Below are 23761 nucleotides of genomic sequence, written 5' to 3' on the forward strand. Positions count from 1 at the left end.
TTATTATGGCAAGCATTTAAAAACATATGCACACAACAGAAAGACTGCAGAGGCCTTCTGTCTGTGAGTTGTGTTGAGACAAATATGTCATCCCTTGTTTGGATGTGCACAGTAACTACAAGGTACATTTTGATGTAGATGGTTGTAAGTGGCTCTTTCCCAGGGATTACAACAGAACATGAATTTAGGTGGCCACATTGATTCATTACCAGCTTCCAGTAAGATAAAGCAAGATAATGTATGAAGTGAACATGAAAATCAATAAGACAAGCAAAATGAAATAGCTTGAGATAAGCAGGGGGATACAGACGAAATCAATGTCATTCAGCTACTATGGTGGTGAAACAGAGTCCATAGGAGATAATATTAAATTCTTAAGTCAAATATTTCAAATACTGATCTGTAACATCACGTGTGACAGTAACTGTAATAGGGATTGGCATCAGTATCTTCACATGATTGCCATGAAATCCTCCAATCAGTGAGCTCTTCCTCCTACAAATGATCACAGTAAATTTATGGCTGTGCCAGGTTGTGTTTTCCAAGAATAACCTTTGTGTATTTAGTATAGAGAGATTTATTGATAGAAGATCAAATATTAACCTGCATTTCATGACCTGGAAAAAATATGCCACATTAAGAATAAAGACATTGACTCTCACCTGATTGCTGGTTGTGAGTGTGCACAGATACATAAATAAATACATAGATAATACAGCAAAGTCCTCTGATCAAAAGTGATTATTCATTTCATTCTGGCCACTTGCTCAGAATTTTTGGAAAGACTGTGTATTTTCAATAGGAAAACAGACTGAATGTTTTCTTTCTCCACTTTTTTTTGGGCATGGTTTCTTATTTTTGTGAGTAGGCAGCTTGACATTGTGAGAAGGAAGGCTTTTCTTTCTTCTCCCACCTAGGACCATGTCATGCAGTACATTATCAACATCTGATTTTAAATCACAATGCAGATTGTATTTTTCACAGTATTTCTCCATTGACCACAGGGGTCTCTCTCTCTCTCTTGTTCAAAATTTTTGGGTCACACCACTGAATAGTGGTTATTAGATTTTATTAGATTCTGTTTGCACTTTGAAACCTCTCTTTAAACACTCTTTGGACAAATTAGACATAGTCAGAGCATGGTTGAGCTCAAGAAGTATAATGTGAAGGCAAAGGTGTTGTGTTACCATTAAAAAAAGTATTGTTTTAGGAGGCAACAGAGGCAGTAAAGGTCTGATCTAGAGCCCAGTGAAACAGCCTGGATGCTAAAGCCAGAGTGACCCTTGCATCAGCTGCCCAGGATGCCTGCAGCTGTAGGGCTGAGATGATTTACTAACACCATCAAGAAGATGGAGACATTTGCCTTTTTTGCAGGCATTTGCTAGTGAAGAGGAATTCCTGAGAATATAATAATTTTCTGCATAGGTCTGCCACCAATTCTGAGGGCTTTTTTTTATTAGCTTTTTACAATTTCTCAAATAAGAAGTCAACCATCATTTCTTCTAGCTTTTTACTCATCATCATCATCATCATCATCATCAGTCTTTTGAAATCTGTCAGCCATTCTAACCTTAGTTTTAACAGCTGAAACTAATAAAAGGTCCTAAAATCCTAGAGGTTGTCCTACTAGGGCCTTGCAGCAGCAGAAAAACTAAACTCATAATGTGTATTATTTTCTTCTCCTGAAGTCTGCTGCCAGACAGTTTACACCTGATTTATTTCTAATACCACTTGCTGTTAGTGTTTTTGCCTTCCACTGGGATATAGCTGGCATTTTTCCCCTGGAAATGGATTAACATATATTTTTCTACACTGAGCAATATTTTACTACCTAGATGTAATACTGCTATAACAACCCCCCCTCTGTGTTGCCTTTGCTCCAATCATCAGAGAACAAGTACTTGCTTATGCTGAGGTTCCCATCTGGAGATGTATCCAAATTCTCTTTGAAGTTTACCTTTTGAAACTTAGGAGAATCCTGCCTAGGCTGGTGACTCTGTAGTAAGGGCTGAGGTTGCCCTTTCTTGAGTCTGTAAGGTGAAGTATTGGAATCACTTGTCAATGACTTGTCTTTTTGTATCATTTCTTGTGTTGCTTTTATTCTTCATTTACTTAACTGTTTGCATGCTTATGACTCATTTAATTTCTAAGGAAAATAAAGCATCCTGACAACACTGACTTGCTTCTTTCTCTGGGTCAGGTTTGCTAAGTTTCCCTGCATTCCCAGCTTATGTCTTGGGGAACTCTAAATATAAGAATTAGCCTGGTGATGTCACCCAGCTCAGATGCCTAACTGGAATTTTCACCCTTAGATGTACAGCTATTTGGGATGATGCTTCCAAATGCAATATCTTAGTTTTCAGACAAATACACAAAAGTATGTCCCAGTTAGATTTTGTTTTTCAATGAGGAGATCATAACTTTTTACAGAATAAACCTTATGAAAACTTTGCACTACATAATAACCTTTGTGAATAATTTTATTGTACTTTAAACAACTTTTTCAATGAAATTTTTCCAGGAGACCAGTTTTCATTTATAAGGCATCAGTGAAGGAATTTGTGAGGAATTCACTACTGTTACAGACTTGGCACCTTATTCATTCATGTTAGAATGCTGCTTCTTTGCATCCAATGTTATCTAAAGTATTTCCAAATACTGCCATCAAATTGCATTCTTGTAGTTATAGAGAGAGTAAAATTGGCTTTTTTATGCAGATACAAAAATAATAATTTATCTAAGCAAGATTAAAGCACCAGCCATTCCAAATAACTCTTTTAAATTGACCTTCCTTCTTCTATTACCCAAATAGTGCAATTCCTCAGATTTTCATTGCTGTAAACACAGCTGCATTCCAATGTTACTGCATTCATTTCAGCTGCATTACTCTGATGTGATGCAACCCAATGATAGGACAGCACTTGCACTGTGAGACATGAGGAAAAAATGGGAGCATTTCCATCAGCAAATGCACTAATTTAGCAGCAGACGTGAAGTGTGGCATTTACAGGAAATTTAAACAGACCTCTTCTTTGGAGAAGGTGTATCTCTGTATGTGCATCTTAACTAAACTTATCTCTGGTGACATTTGTAATTCTACCTACTCTAGATTTAGCGTGAGAAGATCATATGAAAGCCAGTTAATCTTGTCTTTCTTTCTCTTTCTTGGGTAATGTATGGTCTTGGTGTATTTTAGGCAGTTGTCTGAAAGTGAGACAACTAAAAAATTTGTCTATCTGTTCTATGCACCAGAAGCCACCTATTTGTGACTTGTTATTTGCAGTCTCCCATCTCATGCTGGCAATTTTCAGGAAGGGAGCCAAGTCAGAAACCAGCCCTTATTTCTATCACAGCAAAGGGAAGACATCACTCCCATCCTTCTCCTTCACCTCTGCATCATGCACTGGAAATTAGGAGGACGGCGGGAGTGAGTCAGTGTTCCCAACTCTGCAAAAGTCAGTCTTTCCAGAATATCTTTTTGAGTGTCACTCTCTGTTAGTTAGTTACTGTCAGGAAATAATGCATTGGCCTTAAAATAAATCATCTCTCAACCTATCCCCACGCACACATATGGTCTGCAGTCTCCTACATCTTGCTGGGGTTTACAACACTGCAAGGAGAGCTGTAACAGAGCAGAGCCAAAACCCTCAGGGCTCTTAGTCCAATCAGCAGGACAGATAGAGGTAGAAATGGAAGCAGGAGCATCCAAAGTCTAATGTGCCCATGGAGGTCAGGAAAGTCTTTGTTAGTGGCTTTCTCACTTGCCAGAAAGGACCTTGTAAGAATATGACTCTGCAGTGAGTTTCTTGAGTATTTTGACAGAATGGTTTCCTGTCTTGATTAAGGGGGAGCCTTAATCCAGCATCACACAGTCAGGGTTTTACAGGGTAGAACAGGAGCTCCTGTAAGTCTGACAGAGGCCATGACTGAAAGCTTTGCTTTCATTCTCTTTCCAGAGATGTAGTGTTTTCACTTTTTAGAAGTATACATTCGTTCTTTAATTTAATTTCAAACAGCACAGAGAAGTGATTTCTTTGAGGCTTCTTCTCTGCAGAGCAGAATAGGAATCACTAATCAAAGTTAGAACTGTGAATCATGATTTTTTTGCTCCTCTGGCTCAGGTACAATATATTTTAGGCTTTCAGCTCTTGTGGCCTGTACTTCTAGGCTTTCCCATGGTGTGAACACCTCGTGCTCAAGGTGGGCAGCACTGCATGGCTACCCATCAGTGCCATGGAAGGAGACAAGTGTGCCCTCAAAAAAAATACTAGTTTTGGGCTAAAGGAAACTACCAGCTGCAGTAAAAATGGGCCTCACTTTGTTACCTGTGATGGAGCCAGGCTGTTTTACACCAGTAAAGAAATTAGGAACCAAGAACAAAGAAGCCTTAGGAAAAGACATGTGGGAGGTAATCACTCCTGTTTCACCAGTAACACAGTCGGATTTAGAGCTCTGTTTATGTGGGGGAACTCTGCTCTTACCAGTTTAACTGGAAATCAGAAGAATCCATATTCTATGAGATCAGATCTACACATGTTTGCTACTCCCTGGGGAGGATCTTCATCACACAAAACTCCGACTGCCTTTTGAGTTTTGTGTGTTGTTTTGGGATGTCCTAGGGACATCTGTGTGTTTTCTGGGATGTCCTAGGCAATCACAAAGCTCCAGTTGAGCATCCATAAGCTTCTCATAATTTCATTAAACATTCATTGTATCTTCAATGTGCATTTCCTACAATTCTTTGTCCTACTCTGTGCTTCATTTTATAGTAATAAGGCTTTTTAAATACTCTATTTTGGAAGCATTTTTTTGCCTTTTTTTTTTCCAAAAGAGGGAAGGAAGGTGGGAAAATAAAGGCAGAGATTCCAGTTAGCAGAGATGCTTGGCATAACCTTATCAGTAAAATTGGGGAGAAATAAGGAGAAGATAGGGAAGGCATTGCTGAGACATATATTGGATGTGGTGTTAACTGTGGTGTACAAAATCTTGTCCTGTGGTGAAAGCAAGAGAATGGTTATCCTTCAGCTGAGCCCCCCAACTTGTTCATCCTGCACTGAGGAGGCAAAGGCTTGGCAACAAGTACCGCAGTCCTGTGGTCTGCCCTGCTGCTCACCAGTTGTGCATGCCCATGTTGCTCCAGAGGGGAATTAAAGCTCCCTCCTGTGGGAGGTGACCCTGTGTCCCCTCAGGCTCACTTTCACGTGGTGCTCTGCAGCTTTGCCACCACATGGATTCTGTGGGGCCACACCATCAGCACTGAGAAGCACAGCACAAAGTAAACCACAGAGAGCAGGTTAGACAGCTTTTGGCACCTGATTCTTATCCCTATAATGATTCCTGTTAGGAAAACATAGTTCTGCACATACCTTGTATATGCATGGTGTTAAGACACCTCTGATGAGGTATAATTTAGTTGCTCCTACAGCAGAGTGGGCTGTGGAGGCTACTTAGCTCTTTCCAGGAAACATCAACCAGTGAGGAGTGGAGCAGGCTAGAATTCCCTCTGCCTAGTCCAAGGGTACCCTTTGTGTATCAGGTCCACTTAGGCAAGTCTGAGCAGCCTGTGGTGTCTCTTCTGGACTTTTGTGATGGTGAGAGTGCAAAAACTGCATGCAGGCAAGTATGTAAAGACAGCAAACTCTCCTAAGAAGCCCTAGAAAAGAAATGCTGTTCTGAAAAGAAATAAAAGTATGTTATATAAAAAATGGCATTGTTCTTGATTTTTCCTTCTCTTTGTGAAATTGTCTGTTATTTTCCAAAGAGGAAATACAGTCCTTAAATTAGATCTCACAGGGATGCTGGCTCCAGAATTGTGAAAATTAATACACAAGCAATTAAATTTGAAAACAAAAAAATCCCAACAATGAATCAGGAAAGAAGTCACTGACATTAAAACCAGAGTTATGCAAATTAAGTCATAAACTCTCAGCCAAATTTAGGAAATTTTTTGATCTTTAATTCACTTCACTCTGCCATCAGAATCCTTCTTGCCTATTTTCCCCCAGGATAGAAGTCCATCATTAAATAATGGATGCAGAAACCCCTCTTTTTATTTTTTCCTCTAAATAAAACTCTTTATAGGAAATACTGGAGAGGAGCAAAAATTAAGGATGAAAAGGAACTACAGTGATGGTAAGTGACAAACAAAGTCAGGGCTTGAAGAATTATGTTCTCTGAATTACACTGATCTTATTTGCAAGGTCATTATATGCATCTTTGTTTTAGACTTCTGGAGAGTCCTACACATAGAGAAAGGAGTAAAATACAGTCTTCATTTGATGTGAAGTACATTGAGTTTTGATTTACTTGGTTTTTTATAAGGAACTGGAGTCTTGCAGTACTACCCTGCAGAATCAGTAAAGCTATCACTGTGCCATTACCAAACAAATCCTCTGAAGCCATCGGAAAGCGGAGTCGTGAATTCTTCAGGTAACTCAGCAGAATTTGTTATATGAAATCAAGAGAGAACTTCAACTTTTCAGGGTGGCTGGTGGGCTATGAAATTTGTACTTTGGCTTTAATAATGTGTGTACTTTTATTAATCTACCCAAAAGACTTCAAGTGATCAGTATGCACGTTACAGCCTGGACCGTGCTGCTCGGTACTGGGATCACCCTGCTCTGAGCAGGCCTTCATGGCTCCCAGGAAAGGGGCTCCCTTCTCCATAGGGAAGGTACCTAGTGTCAGACTGATTGGTATTTTAAAAAGTCATGGCCCATAGAGATATTCACAATTATCTAGAAAATATATCCACAGCTGTTACTGTAGCAAGCTAGTTAGAAACATGGAAAAAGTCGAAGTCAAGTAGGTGTAGATTAGAAAAAGCCACAAAAAATCTTCTTCAGTAATCTTGGCTTGGTTTGTCATGGATATGAGATGTGACACAACCAGATCTTTGGCATGATGTGTAATGGGCTCAGCACCTTTTGGTTTTGATTTCCAGGGAGGTGGTGATAGAGCAAGGGAACTGCTGCCTCTTTGGCAATAGTGGACTCTTCAGAGCAGAGTTATAGCTGTTCATTTTAACTCCAGGAAGATCTCTATACATTTCAGCAGCTCTGCTGTAATTAAAAGTAGTAATTGATAGAGGATTAAAGGCTATATCATTAAAAATTACTTGCCCTTACCACTATAGATTATTAGATTATTGAAGGAAAGGAGGCACCTTCCAATAAGATTCTTTTACTCTTCCAGATTATTCTTGACAGGTCCTGCAATGAAAATGTCAAGATAGCTGTGTCGAATGCCCTTGAATTAACAAGGCACATTATCATGTTTGCAAATTGTTGCCAAATTACACTCATCAAAGGGGTATTTTAGTCCACTGATTGTTCCCCTCACAGTAATACAGAACTAAGACTCTAGAGATGGATGTCCTTGTGCAGTGGCATTTTTGTCATGCTGTCAAATCCCCTTAATCTTCCTTTGGTTCATCTGTGCTCCTAAAATACCTGCAGTATTACTTGCATTTCTGTAATATTATGTATTATTCTTGTCTAACACATATGATCTATGCAGGCTATAAAACTTGAAAGTGGCATTAGAATTACAGGCCCTTTGTAGGGGAGATGAAGGCTCTATTGTCATTCATTATACAAAGAGATTAATTAAAGAACTGCTGAAAGAAATGGTTTAAGAGCATCTTCAAAATAATTAAATGTAGAGAGTCCTGCATTGGCAACAGACTGATTCTGGTAGACCAGAACAATATCTGTGGAGTTTTGGGTTTGTTTTTTTTAACACTTCTAAGCACTGCATAAATAACAAGCATTGCCAATTAGTAAAATTTTCACAGTCTGTCTTATGAGACAGATAGATAGATAGATAGATAGATAGATAGATAGATAGATAGATAGATAGATGCATAACAAAATTTATATCTATTTGGGGGTTTTTTTGAGATTCCTATGTAGATTGAATAGAAATTTCACAAAAATATGTGTAGATAGTAGTTACACATATTAATTAAAGCCCTACTTTGGCATCTAAGATTTGTATGAACATCTCAGTTTTCATATCGAAAGTATTCATGGCCCCTGAGATGAGGAAAAGGACATGCTCTTACTCTTCCATTTTCACTTCCCCCTTTTTTTTTCCCTACAAAAAATAATAATGGGAGAGTAGAATACAAATAAAAGAATAAAATTTCTTTCTTTTCCTTTTGATACTTCATAATCTGTAAATTGATCTCATTTTTGTTAAAATCTTTGTAAATACAAAACTCAGTATGCAAAACTGGTCTCCACAGCAGAGATGTTGTTGTTTACAATGTGTCATCTCTTCAGCTTTTAGCAAGGAACAAGCTCAAAGTAAGCATTATAATGCTGATAACTGTAACAGGAAGAAGCACAACATGCTTTTTTATCTAGAGCAAAGTGGAAGGGGTGCTGGTGCTCAGAGAACAAGACTAGAACAGAAAAATACACTATTTGAAGTGCCCTGCTTGGAAACTTCCTTTAAGAAACTGAAGTTCACTTTTCCTAGTTAATCTGACCTTTGGAAGGAAGGTGAAAATTTCTTCAGAGATGACGCTGACATCAGTAGGGGATAGGAGGGTTGAGCTCCCTTTTGTCATCTTTCTTTCCTGTGTGCCAGGTAGCTTTAGATACTTCTCTTAAGAAACTCAAGTTTTAAATTGCCTTCCTGTGCCAAATTTTAGATTCAAGAAAGCAGATACATCATTTCACAAGAGGGGGTCTGTATATGGGGCCCTAATGATGCAACAAATATGTGGAGAACCTTGCATGGGCCTGGGAAAAAGAAGTACAAAGATGTACATGCACAATAAGTTAATAAAAATAATTTCTTCATTCATTCCAATTTATCTTCTTATTCTGAAAGCCCTGGGCCTGGAGAAACAATATAGCTTCTGCAGTATTCCAAGATATACCTATTTTCTCACCGAAATTTATGTTCCAGATTTGCCATACAATGCCTAAGAAAAGAAGTCAGTGGTGATTATCAGAGCCAGAATGTAATCAGGAAGCAATTTTATTCAGGCAAAAATCAAGGACAGGGGTTGTACTGTCTTACCCCATCTGCTGTGCATCTGCATCAAGGAAATGCTCGACTACCTGGGTTTCACAACTCTTAACACCTCCATGGTGGCAGCAACCCACAGCCAATTCTGATTCATAAAACACAACCAAAACAGTAAGAGGAAACCACACTGGCCTTTTTTTTTCCTCCAGGAGCTCAGCATTTCAAGTGACACAGTTCAGCTGGGTTAGTGGGGAACCTGGGATCAGCCCCTTCCACAGTGCACATTGTGTTTCAATATATTCATATATCTATAGGTGCCTTCTCCTCCCCTAGGTTACAGATCTGCAGAGATTCAGCACAGAGAAAACTGAAAGGCACAAGTGACACTCACTGCTGGCAATGTCAGAAATGTTGGAGCTTTTTATTAACCTTATATCAATCCTAATGAATGCAAACCTTGAAATAAATAGAAATACAAAAATCACCATTTCAGCTTGATGTGTGGGGTCTCTGATAAGTAGTCTTTTGTGAAACCCTGTCATTCAATTCCCAAATAACTGCTATTTTATAGCACTTTCAAGACCTGGCTTTTATAAGCCATTTCTTATTATTATCCACTTATATTTTTCCTGTACTTGAAGCATCAAGAAGCCACTCATTCTGTAGTCCCTGCATCCACTCTGCCAGCATCCCAGCAGCACACAGCATGCATATGTATATTAGCCAAGTGGAAAATTCCACTGAATGGGAGCTTTCATGGTACTCTTCCAGGCTTACACCAGTTTCTGTAAGACAAGGGAGTGGAGGTATTCACTTTTAAGGAAGTAGTTTGCCAAGAGCATTCACCTTTCACTGATTCCTGCCCTCCTTCCAGATTCAGTGGGAAAGCCACATGTGAAGATGGGCAGGACTCCTATTTGATGCACGCCCATGTGTAGGAATTAAGAGCCCTGGTTTGCTCCCTGACATCTACTGTCCGAAGTCTGATTTATCTTCCTCTCTCAGTTACAACTCTAAGAGATTACTCCCAACCCTCCTTAGCCTACTCATCTTCTCCTTCCTACCAGTAACAATTCATGTGATTTCACCCTAACTCCCAGGAGTCACTGCAAGCCACCAAACACTGACAGGTAAAAGTGAGCTCTTTGGATGGAAAGGGGAGCAGCACAGACTTACCAAATGACCAAGAAAGGGATGGAGATGCAGTGATGGAGATGCAGGACAGGTATCAGTTGGGATGGACAGGCAGCATGTCCTGCTGGCCCAGCCACAGGGAGGTTGAGAGCACTCATGGATGCAGGTGTGTGCTTGCTGTCCCCACAGAGCTGACACTGGTTTGGATTTTAAGGACTTGAGGAAGTGCTGCATCTGAGGAGAAAAAAAGGCAGCAAGGGAATCCTGTTAGAGGAACATTAGGGTTGCTGAGAGGTCTACATGCAAACACCGAGAAACACTGATGCTATGTTACTCTGCAGGAGTGTGACAGGATCCTTCTGAGCACCTGCACAACAATGTGAGCTTGAATGTTCTGCTTGCCAGTGATCACTCTGCAGCATTCCTGCCCTACATAAGCAGCTGCTTTAATACTGGACCCAGGCTGAAGAATAAGAGGAAGGGATTGCAAGTGCACAGTAAGCATAGCAGTGCCTATTAAAAGCTTCTTCATTCCCCTTCTTCCAGTACAGATCCAAGCAAAGTATGTGCCTCTAAAACCAATTAACAGTAGAAGGAGCTACCAACAGCATGAAAATAAGCTGCTTAAAAATCCTGCTGGTTGCAGCTCTGTGCTGTCATTACACACAAGTACACAAGATAATGCCCGACCTAGCTGATGGGCAGCTTTAACTGAACACAATCCCTACAGGAAATAACTGTACTCAGCCAATGCCATTCCATGCCCCAGTCAGTGCAGATGGTAGCAGTAAGGCAAGCAAGTGCCATGGCAAGCACAGAGCCTGCAGATTAATAGCTACACAGTAATAACAGCTATGAATTCAATCTAGCGCATGCCAATCCAGTCTGTGATTATCTTGAACCCTTTGAGCCCCACATCTGACACCAAGAAGGTCTGTTGTGGTTTAACCCCAGCTGGCAGCTAAATACCATACCCCTGCTGGGATGGGAATCAGAAGAGTAAAAGTGAGAAAACTTTTAGGTTGAATTAGAGTCAGTTTAACAGGTAAAGTAATAGCTGCACACACAAGCAAAGCAGAACAAGAAATTCATTCACCACTTCCCATGGCAGGCAATGGTGTTCAGCCACCTCCAAGAAAGCAGGGCTCCATCAAAAGTAAGGGTTACTTGGGAAGACAAAAGTCATCATTCCAAACATGATCCTTTCCTTCTTCTCCCCCCACTTTATATGCTTAGCATGATGCCACATGGCATCAAAAAGTCTCCTAATTTTTCATGAGCACGGGAAAGAAGTATGATGCTACAGTACTGGCAATAGAGAAGGATCTAAAAAAACATGATTAAACTGATGTAGCAAAAAAATACAAACAAAAAACCCAAACACCAGTGAATCTGTAGCAAATGGAAATCAGTAAAGTGATGAAGCTGCCACTTTTATTTATGAAAATCATCGTAATTTCTGGGCATTGTTATTATTTTTGCTACAAGGCTGTACTTCATGGGCAGTGGAGTTTTTTTCCTGATTGCATGAAGACGGCATGATGTCTGATACAGATCTGTGTAACAAATTCATGCCATTCCTATGTCTCATGTTATCAGCCTGTAGCTCAGCCTAGCTTTGGTGAAAATCACATTTTTAATGCAACAATGGAAGAAAAGGTACTTGTCTTGCAGTCCGGCCTTCTCACCGAGCTCTTACATAACCACAAGTGAAAGCAATGCTCTCTGCCAATTTCCTGGCATGGTCTCACTTTATATTCCTGGCTCAAAATACTACTGCGTGACCTATATCATCACCCCCAATAACTACAGTATTTCTGGCTAGGTTTGACACTCAGCTGCAGAGCATCCCTTTTCCTGCATTCTTTTTCAAAAATGCAAAAATGGAATCTGGATTAATCAAACCCTGCTGCTCACCACCTGCAGCAATTTCCAGCTTTCAAGGCTACAGTGGCAACAGGAAAGGCTCATCAGGACATGGTAACAATACAATTGCTTCAAACCAAGGGTACAAATACTGGCCACATCATCACAGGGAGGCTGCTTCTTCTAAAATGAACTCAAGGCTAAATACCATCCTTTTGCAATTATTTATGTAATTATTAACTGGGAACAGATGTAGGACAAATCAAGGCTAAATGCTCAGAAATGTAGCCATTGCTCTGCTGGGTCCAGTTTACAGGAAAGCCTATGTAGAGCACATATTACCAGTGCCACCTGCTACTTACAGGACCTGACCATTGGCAGAGCTAAAGGGGCAAGCTAAGAGTGAAATCAGCCCAACAACTCTAAATCTTTTTCCTTTTCTTTAATGTTTAAGATGCACGTTGGTTGTAGCTGTAATGGAGCCTTCTCACTTTTCTCTAATCCACTGGAAGGGGAAGATAGATGCATAAAAAGTATAATGAGACCTTCCTCAAGTCATTGATGAGCTTCACTTGAGCAGATGAGTTCATTGCCTGTAATCATTACACCAACTGGGGAAGAAGTAAGCCCATTGTAGAAATGGGCTTCTAGGTGAACAAAACCACAAGCTTCTAGGTGAACAGAAATGAACAAAAATGACAAAAATCAGGTGAAACTTAAACACTTTAAAGCTTCTAATGAACTTAAAACCCAAAGAAAATTACAGTATAGGGAAACACATAAAAATTTCAATTTTGCTAATTTTAAGTCCCAGACACTTTTTGAAATACCCTACTTTTCAAGATGAAAACTTTTTGCTTTGGAAAACATAATTTTTTTACCTTTTAGCAATGATGTAGTGAAACATACAAGGGTGTTGAATCTCATTGGGTTTTAAAGCTTTAATAGGAAATTTATTTCAGTTGATGTCTCCTTATAGTAGGTTTTAGTTACTACAGATTGGTCCTTCCAAACAAAATATCATAAAAAAACTTTTCTCATCTCTATATAAAATATCAAAACAGAATTCATCACAAATGCCTAGTTTTAGGAGGAAGCAACATTAAACTGAGTTTTGTATAACTCTTCTAAAACACCTACATATGTTTAGCTACACCGGAAAATTTGATTTCAGGTAAGTGATGGGAATACTGAACTCCAGAGAAGCTGACTGGTGGTGCCTACTGCTGCACCCTGTAACAAGACTTGGCTGTTTGTGGTTTCTGAGTGACAGGTTATTCAGTATTGAGAGGGATTCGAGCAAGCTTCGCAACTGATGGAGAATGAGCTTTGTTTCTGCTCTAATCTGAAGGGAAACTTCCCTTCAGCTCCATATGCTGTGCCTCTGTTCTTCTCAGCCAGTTACCTAATGAGGATGAGCTCCCTCAACTATATTTTTTTCAATCAGGTAGTCAGTATTATGCAAATATTTCATTATTCCCCAAAATCTTGAACACTGGAGAAATGAATTTTTGCCTCCTAGGAAAAAAACTTCCTCTTTCTCACTTCTCTCTTCCCCTCTCTTGCCCTTTCTCTTTTTATATGGTGTAATGTAAGCTTTCCCTCATTGCATCCACACACAAAAGAGATGAGAATCTATTGCACAGCTCTAAGCTAATTTACAATAGTTAAAATTCTAGCACTGCTAGATGATAAAACCCCTCCTTAAATTTAAATAGAAACGCATCCTTAGGACTTGAAAATGTAATTATGTTTGGCGTTGAATAAATATCTTTCTTCTGACAGTCTACTAACAGGAAACAGTGGGAGATCACAGGACTTTATCTCAGCCAATGCAAAAAGTAAGAAAAAGTCTGAGCTGACGTTTTCCTGCAGCACATGCACACAGACACACGCCTGTGCTTACGCACAGACGCCGGGACTCGCCTTCCCTAACAGAAGGAGCTCACTCGCACGAGACGTGAGCAGGAAAGCTCCACAGACTTGCAGTTCCAGGGCAAACGTATTTCTGCATGGACGTGCCTCCCGGCATTTTCAAAGATTTCATTACTCTCAGCCAAGAACAAAAAGAATATTACACATTTGATATTTGGCATACGTGGTGTCACCTGTTACAGCAAGTGCATATCAAGCTGTGATTACAGACGCAGCCGTCTCCTCTAGGGTTTAATGTTCTCATCCACAGCATTGAAAAATGTACCAAAGTGCTATGTGTGTAATCTGTTATAAATAATTCTTGCCCTGCAGGTTATTCAAACTCAGAACTGCCCTCTGCAATTAGTGGTTAAAGATGAAAAAGTAGGAAGTGATCTGTTTAAGACTGCAGCATTTGAAGTACATAGACTCTCAGGAGTAACAGATTCCCATAACACTTTTGATTCAGTAGCCATGAACTCACTCACAGAAAATGATATATGCATACCTACACATGTATAAATCACTGTTGTCCTACATCAAGCAATTTACAGGAAATGAAGTTACACAATTGTGGAAAGACTCATATTTTAAAAATTAATAAGTAAACAATTTTCACAGCAACAGCATGACTAACTTCTACAGGCAGCTATTGCTGCTGTGGGATTCAATACCTAATTGTCATTTCCTTCACGGTGTGCTTTAACTGCAGGAAATATCTCATTTGGATATAAGAGAACCATTAGTTCCTGGATGCCAGGACATGAGCAAGGCATCACCTACTAAAATTCAGAAAAGATCCTTTTTAACAGATTTTAAGGCTCCAAGGCCAACAAAATAGTTCTACCTGAGAATTTAAGGAACAATCTTACATCCTGTGATTTCACATGGGAGAGCTTTAATTTGTTTTTAAACATCCAAGCTATTTCAAAGACTATTTTTTCAGGAATTGTTTAGAGCATATTTTCCAGCAAGGTCTGATAGGGTTTAGACAGCTGTATTTGACAAGTTCAATTAGCTGGAATTATTTTCATGGTGATCCATCTGTCCTTTAAATCAGTGATTGAAAAGGCCTGACAGATGGTTTGTGGTCTGGTTAATAAGAGGAAATCCTTAGCACCATACTTCAAGTACTGTAGGTCTCAGTCCCCACCAGGACCAGGAAGAAGGAAATCTTCCATATTCTGCAAGAAGAAGCAGAAATACACCAACACTGGGACACTCAGACATTCAGGTGCAGCCTATGGCCATTGCAGCTGTATGAGTGCACTGGTGAAATCATGGAAATACAAGATACAAAATTCAAACCACATGATCAAAATTCCCCACTATTGCTGTATGTATACAAGTCATGATGAAAGGAGAATTTATAAACCTATGTGGCACAGAGAGACTTCAGTCACATTTTGGGGAAGAACCAAACAGCCCAGGGTAAAGAAAGAAGGGAATGGCTGTGCGTACTTCAACTGACCTAAACAATTGCCCTTTGATATATAACTCCATTTTTAAAATGTCTCCAGGGCAATAACTATGGTTCTTACAGGCCACATTCTTCCAAGAAAGCCTTTTGAAGTGTACTGTTTTGATCACAGCAATCACATGGGTTCTTCAAAGCAAATCTACAGCAGGTGAAGGTGGGTGAGAGCAGGGAAGCCCTGTTCCAAGAGGCTCAGCTCACACAGGGCATCCAAGTGCTGCCACATTTGTGTTGGGAATCAGCCAGAAACTCTAGGCACCAGCAAATGACACCATGACTGCTGCCAGCACAAACATGGTTCTGGTCATGCCATCAGTAGCCTCCACTCGCTGGCTCCCTTCCAGCCAGGCATTAGCTGCCATCTGCCTGTGAGCAAGACCCAGATATTGCCACCAACTTTGCTATGGTTGGAAAGAAGGAGGCTCTTCATGCTTTCCCCAAAAGTGGGGATATGAGTTCAGAGGGGTGGTGAGGTGAAGTGAGGTAAATTTGTTGATATGCATCACTTGCTTTGCTTTACAGAGCTTATAAAACAAGCCCACCAGTACACAGCAAAGTGCCTGTATAAATTCACCCCTTGAAATGCAGCAACACTGCTGTACCGCAGGTGCTAACAAGTTACAGCAGAAATGAAATTTTCTCATAGAGATTCATCATTCTCTTTGGGTTTTATAGTCCTGATTAATGCAGATACTCAAAAGTATAGCAGCATTCAGACTCCAGTGCAAAGTAAAAATCTGAAATCCCTGACACTATTTCTAGATCCCAGCAATGCAGAAGTGTCTTTTTCATGTGAATTTCCCTGTACACTGGTGAATGCATTTTTACAACATATTTCTTCCAAAACTGTGAAAATAGCAGATCATGTGAGGAAGCAGGAATTTATCTCAATGTCATTTCCAGTGAAAGGAGGATGGGTTTCTTTATTAATAGCCATCCTGATTGGCAAAACAAGTACAGACACAGTCTGCTCTCTCCAGACTATGAGGTCATTATGGAACCCCCGGGTCTCCTGGAGGACATTCACCATTCTGCTCCATATATAACCCTGGACAGTTACCCTCTTATCTCAGACAATGGACTTCAGGATCTAGAAAACATGTTTCCTGCATTTTCTTTAAGGGTCAGTGTGGTAGCTAATGGCCATCTCCTTCTGTAGGTCTCCTTAGTCACCTCTTGGCCCATCTGAGGTACTGAATACAGGCCCAGTGCCTCTCACTGCTTTTTATGGGATGCAGTCATCTCACAAAGCTTCTGTCTTATAAAGGCTTCAGAAGTGCTCTCAGGAAAAAGCTTACCAAGAGTGTAGGGAGCAAGAAAGACAGCTAAAGTGTGATAAAGGGAGAAAGAAGTAGCACAAAGGAAAGGTAAAAAATCAGTTTCAAGATGTTGTCCACTTTTGGAGAGGTAACAGAGAAAAAGAGCCAGGCAGTGCTAACCTCTTTAGGATGAAAAACTGAGGGACTGTAGAAAAACCCATTTTTGGTGATGAAGTTCGATTCATCTTTGGATTCATTTTGGCTGTGATGGGCTTCTTTATCAACACACTACATTGATGCAAAGATAAATTTAGAAGGAATGAAACAGAGGAAGACGGAAAAAAACCTTAATAGTCAGGAAGAGTGAAGACAGGTTAACTGGCCTTTTATTACTTGCTGCTGTTTTCCTCTCTGCAAGTGATGTTCTGCTATGGATCCAATGCATGGATCAGCAAATGGCAAAGTCCATACTGTGCTGCCATTAGAAAAACATCCATATGATTTTAAGTATTTGTAGCAATCAGATTCCTGAGGGAGAGGAAGGTTGGGAAGAGATCAAAGGAGCAAATGAAAATAATTTATTTGATTGACTCACTCATCTTTTTTCTGAATATAATATCAAATAAACTAACCACGTTTTCCCCTGCAAATGAGCCACTATCCAGTTGTCTCTTCTGCAGTGACTCTAAATGAGAGAAAACTGCATGCAGAGTGAATGAGGTAGAAATCTTTAATAGTATCCTATATCATATTTTAACACATATTGACATTTTTTAGCTCTTTTTCTTACAAAAACTTTTCAGCCTGGGAAGAGGAGGAGGAGGAGGAGGAGGAGGAGGGGGAGGCACTTTTAAGGTTTGGGTTTATTTCTCATTATCCTACTCTGATTTGATTGGTAATAAATAAAACCTATTTCCCCCAGTTGTGTCTGGTTTGCCTTTCATTGTATTTTCCTTCCCCTGTCTAACTGAGGAGAGGAGTGATAGAGCAACTTGGTGGACACCTGGCATCCAGGGAGGGTTAACTTGTCACCAGACAATTTAGAATATTTGTACTGGCTTGAAAACATCTGTTTATTCCAGTTAAGCATCAGGTTTTTCATTAGGAATGCCACCCTATTTTGTAGGTAGTGCCATGACTATCAGAGCTTTTCTGAGCTTTAACAGGGAAAAATGTACCAATCTGGGGAGAGGGGATTGTTTAGATTTCTCACACATATGAAGCAATTTTTGCCCCACAGCTTTGAGCTACAAGCAGGGCTGGTTCTAACACAGTCAAACCTCACAAACCACAGAATAGTCTCACCCAACAGTAACACTGCTGCTTTTCAAACAGCAGAAGATAAATAATGAAAATGAGTACTTTCCCGGGCTGGTAACCAACAGCAGGATGCTCTGCTTCAGGAGGTGGGGTTTTTTTGCCATATCCTGATCAGTAGAAAAGGGAACAGTACTTACTGATGTAACAACACTTTCTCTCTGGTAATTTATGTTTGATGTTGCAGGGCCTATAGGATCTGTAGGCAAGGAGGGGCATGTCAGACAAGAAGTGTGCAGTCAGGCAAGTGTGCAGTCAGTTGCAATAAAAAAGCCATGCCAGTGGTGTCTATATGTTGAAACTCAGTCAAAGGAAAGCAGTGCAAGTACAAATTTTCATGGGAGCTTACTTGGACATTTTTTATTGGTTTGGATTTCTTTTTTAGTATTTTTATTTTTGTTTCATTTTTCTGTAGCACAAAAGCAACACAAAGAAACAATGCTAAGCAGAAACAGGGATAAGGAACTAAAAATTTAAAAAAAAAAGAAAAACAAACCAAAACCCCCAACAAAACTAAACAAAAAAACCCAACTGTGACTGAGAACTGAAGGCAACATTTGTGATTGAGAACAGAAGGCAGAACAGACATGAGACAATTCATAACAGAAAAGGAGGAACTCACAGGTCAATTGCCAGAGAATGTGAGGCCAAGAATATATCAGTGCTAGCCAGGAGAAGGGTGCAAAACACAAGGGAGGAGTGAAAATAGTGCCTGGAAATCCCCCACATAGAATGAGAAAGATGCTGCACTGGAACAATAAAAAGTGAAGTGCTGAAAGGCTCAGAGGAAAAGCAGCACTGTTTGGAGACTTGGCAGGGGATTGGGTTGGGAGTTTTGTTCCAAAAGAAAATCAAAAACTTGAGATGAGGAAGGTAGGAGTTCCTTTCAGACTGGTGCAATGCATAAGATTTTTAGGGAGTTCATTGTGGCTTCACTTCCTATAAGACTGATAGTCTACAGAAAGAAAACTCCCCAGATCTCCTCTCATCTACAGCCTGACAGTGCCACCCCTTCCATTTTGGCCCTGTTTGCCCAGTTCCAGCTCAGTACCTATAGCAGCTAGGCTGGGCATTTCTTTGGGTAGGAGTGTGTGCAGCCAAAACCTCTGTGGCCAAAGCAGGAGGGACACCTCCCTTCCTTCACTCCCTGGGAGAGTGCTCTGACCTTGGGTGGGGGTAGTGTAAAAAGCAGGTGTCCCACCATACGCCATACCTCCTCCTCCGTATTTTCTGATGTGTTTGTGTGGCCATATTTATGCACTACATTCATATAAAAAACATCCTGACATCTGCATCCTCTGCAAGCAGAGAATTTCTAACTCAGCTTTGTAAATCCTACCCCCTTACACAAACTACTGGCTACTGCCATGCTGATCACCATAACATCTCTCATGGGCAGGTCCCATGTAGTTATTATATGTAAAAGACAGGGAAGGAAACAATTTCCAAAATAAGAAAAAAATCCTAGATCTTGTTTTGTAGCTTGCACTGCATTACATCATGCTTCTGTGGAGCAGTCTCAGAATTGCCCAGTGCCAAGAGGGTGGGGGGAGCCTTAAACATTGTGATTTAAATCTGACTTCTCAGCCAAGTTCCTGTTGATGATATTAATGACAAGTCTGCATGTTACTGTGCTGCTAAATAAAGGTGGTGTAATTTTTCCAGCGAGATTGCTTTTTCCTGCTTGGAATAGTTATATTTTTATTATGTTGTATTATAGTTACACTACTCAGCAAATATGACCACAAATACATATTGTAAATAGCTTTTCTGGATTTAGTATATAAGCTCAATACTGCTACTGTTCCTGAGAGAATACATCTGATGAGTAGTAGGAATATGTATTGGATAAGTTATTCAATTAGGGCTATCAGTATTGTGTAATCACAAATTAAATTTATTAAATACAGGTCATTTCCCCTTGTTGCTTGACCTGCATAATTCATAATGCAATTGGCTGGGTACTACTCTGTTGAGCTTATCAGCACAGTACCTCATTTTGAGTTATTTTCTTATAACATTATTTTTAATTTCTGATGCATCCTGAACTGAGATCTGATCTGAAGAAACACCTCCACACAAGCCTCTGAGAGCATCCCTGTTCCTTTCATGAGGTGCAAGTGAACCCAAGTGTAATGTGGGTGATGCAGTCTATTGTCTAATGCAGCAGCCCACAGACCTCATTGTGCTAACGAGACCAGCCATCAATTTGGTAATTCTAAAGTGAGCACAGCATCAAGAGCTATAGACATACCAAGTTATACAGCATGCTAATTATTTGTATGAAAAAATGCAGTGCCTTGTCTCACTCTGAGGTCCTGATCTTCGAGTGCCACTTTTTAATGCCAAGAATTAATCAAGGAGACGATACCTTCTGTGAAAAGATACTGGTACTGACATGAGTGAGGGGAAAAAAGCAGACAAGCTTTAGGAAGTAAAAGCCTTTCTTCAAATCTGAAGTGGACTTCACTGGATTTAATGCTAAATGAGGGGGGAGAATGATTGTTCTGAATTAGAGTATGTCAAACTGATTGAGTGAGGTGGTGGTGTTAAGATGAAGGTGGCAATAAGTTTACTATACTCTACACAAGAGACAGGACTGAGACAGAAAATATTTAGAAAAGAATGAATACATGAATGAATGAATGACTGCTTATGAAACATGAAATTGTGCACAGAGACACAGGAAATGCAGTTTGACATAAAATGTGTGTGACACAAATGCAGTGTGACTACAAAGTCTAAGTGACTGATTTTTTAGAAGGGATTATAAAATGACACTTCAAGCACCTTATTGTAGTCTAAGGCTATGTCATCTGGTAAGACTTTACTTTTTAGGCTATGTCTTGATATAATAATAAACCTTCTCAAGGAGCAGTCACAGTCTCACAGACTATTTAGAGCACAAGGAATGTGTTCATTTTGAACAAGTCTATTGCCTATATAATCCCATTGGATCCAAAATTCATAATTTGACTTCAAAACAATAGTTAACTCTATAAAGCCTTGAGAAGTTACCAGCAGCAGTGTAAAATGATCAATATTGCAATGGATTCTGCAGTCCTCACAGTTTAGAAAGGGAATTAGTGCAGGAAGTAAAATGTTCTCAGAGGCATTGAAAATCAAATGCAAATTTCAGTCTAAAGGTCAAGACCAGTTAACATTAAATACAACCTTTCATACGCCATAAATGCACTGAATATATTTCCATCTATTTTCATATAGATAAGGGACTTGCATTCACTCACATTTTAAAAGCAATTTTTAAAACAGTAACTCTGTATGTAGTGCTCTGGCTCCATTAACTCTCTTTTGTATAGTTTTGGGCAACGAATCTGAGCTGTCAAGGGTGTGGAATAATTCAGCAATTCATTATAACTTCAGAAATACAGAACATCTACCTTTGCTGGGTTTTCACATCTTTTTACACTAAAGGTTTCATTTTTACTTAATGATTGCAATAATTTCATATCCTAAATGGAGGATATGAATGTTCCTAAGCTCTTTCTTGCCATACCCTGCTTCTGAACCATTATCACTAAACCTCCACTGGCACCATAAATTTACAGGCATGGTGTTTAAAGGTGGAAATATGGAGGAAGGAACCTTTATAGTGGCATTAAAATGATCCCTTAGCCAAACACCACCATAAAAAAATACATGTTACTGCATTAGATGGTTTCTTTCTCACAAACTCCATTCATGATATGGCATGTGGCATAGGGTTTCTAAAAAACAGAGGAAGATTTGAAACATACTGCTAGGAAAGCTGGTAAAAAAACATATCTGAAACACTGTACATTTATCAACCAGACACTGTCAAAAGGTGTGAGGTAAGGAAAGCAATGGAGAAAATGCCTAGGAGTCTAAGATGATACACCAATTGTTTGCTTTAATCCCTCTTTGAAAAACAGAAAGAAGAAAGAAAGCTGCTAGCATTATTCCTATCAGAACTTGGAGGAACTAGCTGTCTCTTTTGCTTGGCAGCCTGTATTGTGCAATGCTCAGCCAGTCAAGCAGAAACTGGAATAATTCCTACTGATTCTTCCTGCTGTAAAAAGGTAAAAAGCCTTTCTTTTACAGTATAGCTGGGCTCATTTCTCATATGTTCTGTACATAACTATTTTGAAATTTTATTTGATTATATTTGAATTTTCTGCAAAAATGCAGTCTAAATAATAAATGAATGCAGTGAAACTTTTTACACAGATAATTAGCAAATAGCAGAATTGTTTATCTTCTGCTGGATGATGTTTAAGACTACAATCTAACAGAGTAAATTTGATATTTTTTATATAAAATTAGTTTCCTCCATGGACCTGGGGGGAAAATACAAACAATAGAATTTGAATTTTTCTGTAGTTCTGACTTTAAAAAGCTATTTAAAATTGTCTAAAGTGGCATTTATTATTATTTTCAACATTTTTTTATCAATTCATAAATTCTAAAACAATTTTTATTCTTCTTTTGGGTTTTCTCAGCCTGAGAAAGCATCACAGTTTACATAATTAAAAGAAAACTGGCCATCACACTTGGACAAACTCATATATTATTGCAGCTAAATTCTTCATTAACAGCCCTCTGTGTACACTGAAAATGCTGAAGGAGTATTAGGCAGAGGAATGTGCTAAAATATTAACACATTTTCCCTTTGTTTTCCTTCAGCTTGACATTTACACATGCACAAAACATAGAGGTAAGTAAAACTTTTAAATTGTCTGCTGTCCTGACACTAGCAGAATACAGCCCCAAATCCTGCCTGAACACTTAACTTTGCTCCTAGAGTGTAACTGAGGTCTCCTCTCCCGCCTTGTTTCAAGAGCTCCATCGGGATTTCCTGTCATGGGCAGCAGCGTGATCTGCTCCTGCTCAGTGTGGACAACCCCCAATCCCTGAGCATTCCCAAACCTAGATCACTCAGGGAAAGAAACTGGGTATTTCCCTGCCTAAATACCCTGATGAGGCAGAAGAGGCAAAGACCTTTGGAGAACATACTATGTGCAGGTAGAGGCAGAACATGTTTAGAGGAAAGGAAGAGGATGCTTATGCTTAGTTTTGCTCCTCATTTGCTCCTCAGCTTCCTTTTTAGATTCCCATTCTGAAGTTTAACCCTCTCAGAAGTCCTTAGGCACCTCTATCTGGTTTCTTAATTCTGCCACATCCCTGGAATTCTGCTCAAATTAGTGACTACTTTGCTAAAAAAGGTAAGCTTTAAGCCCTGCTCCTCTCACCAGTGCTAAGGTCAGATGGCATCTTTAGCAGCTCAGACAATTTTTTCTGGTACCTAGTCTTCCCTACATGAAATAAAAGCACTCAAGGGACCAATTTGCATCTGTGGATTCCTGTAAGCAGCAGTTGCCGAATACTTGGAGAATAAGCATGGCAGAACGTTCACCTTTTCATAGGGCTGGCTGTTACTGGGGAAAAGTAACCAGCATTAAGAAAGGAAGGATGCAAAGACAAAGTGCTGTAAGGATGTGCAGGGCCGAGATCAGAGGAACCTCCACATGGCAACTAGCAACTACATCAAAGCTCTCCCAAAGGGAGAAGGGGCAGGCAGGCACTGGAGAACATGGCCAGAAGACATCACCAGCATTATTTGTCTCTTCAGTTTGAGTCAAGATCTGTTCACTGGAGATCCAGAATAAATATCTTAGATTAAGGAGAACTTAGAGATGTTAATTGAAACTTCCTGGGACATAAGTGTCATATTTCACCTGAAAAGACATGGTGGAATTTTTTCAGGACTTTCCCTCCTGATAATGTCAGGACAAAGGAGTAGGCCATGCTGGGACAATATTCTGTGGGCAAT

The 23761-nt window shown here is 39.7% G+C and overlaps 1 protein-coding gene across 3 annotated transcripts in view; it reads right to left on the reverse strand.

Annotated features, from left to right (window-relative positions):
* LOC118699196 (prolactin-releasing peptide-like) overlaps window positions 1-23761 on the reverse strand; it is a 127260-nt gene that overhangs the window by 36664 nt on the left and 66835 nt on the right. For all 3 annotated transcript variants that reach the window (XM_036403016.1, XM_054514997.1, XM_036403005.1), the window contains one exon: window positions 10159-10350. In XM_036403016.1, the coding sequence (XP_036258909.1) occupies window positions 10159-10350 (192 nt within the window). The remainder of the gene's footprint in view (window positions 1-10158; window positions 10351-23761) is intronic.

Source organism: Molothrus ater, chromosome 1 (assembly GCF_012460135.2).
Source record: "Molothrus ater isolate BHLD 08-10-18 breed brown headed cowbird chromosome 1, BPBGC_Mater_1.1, whole genome shotgun sequence".
In the NCBI taxonomy this organism is placed as follows: Eukaryota; Metazoa; Chordata; class Aves; order Passeriformes; family Icteridae; genus Molothrus; species Molothrus ater.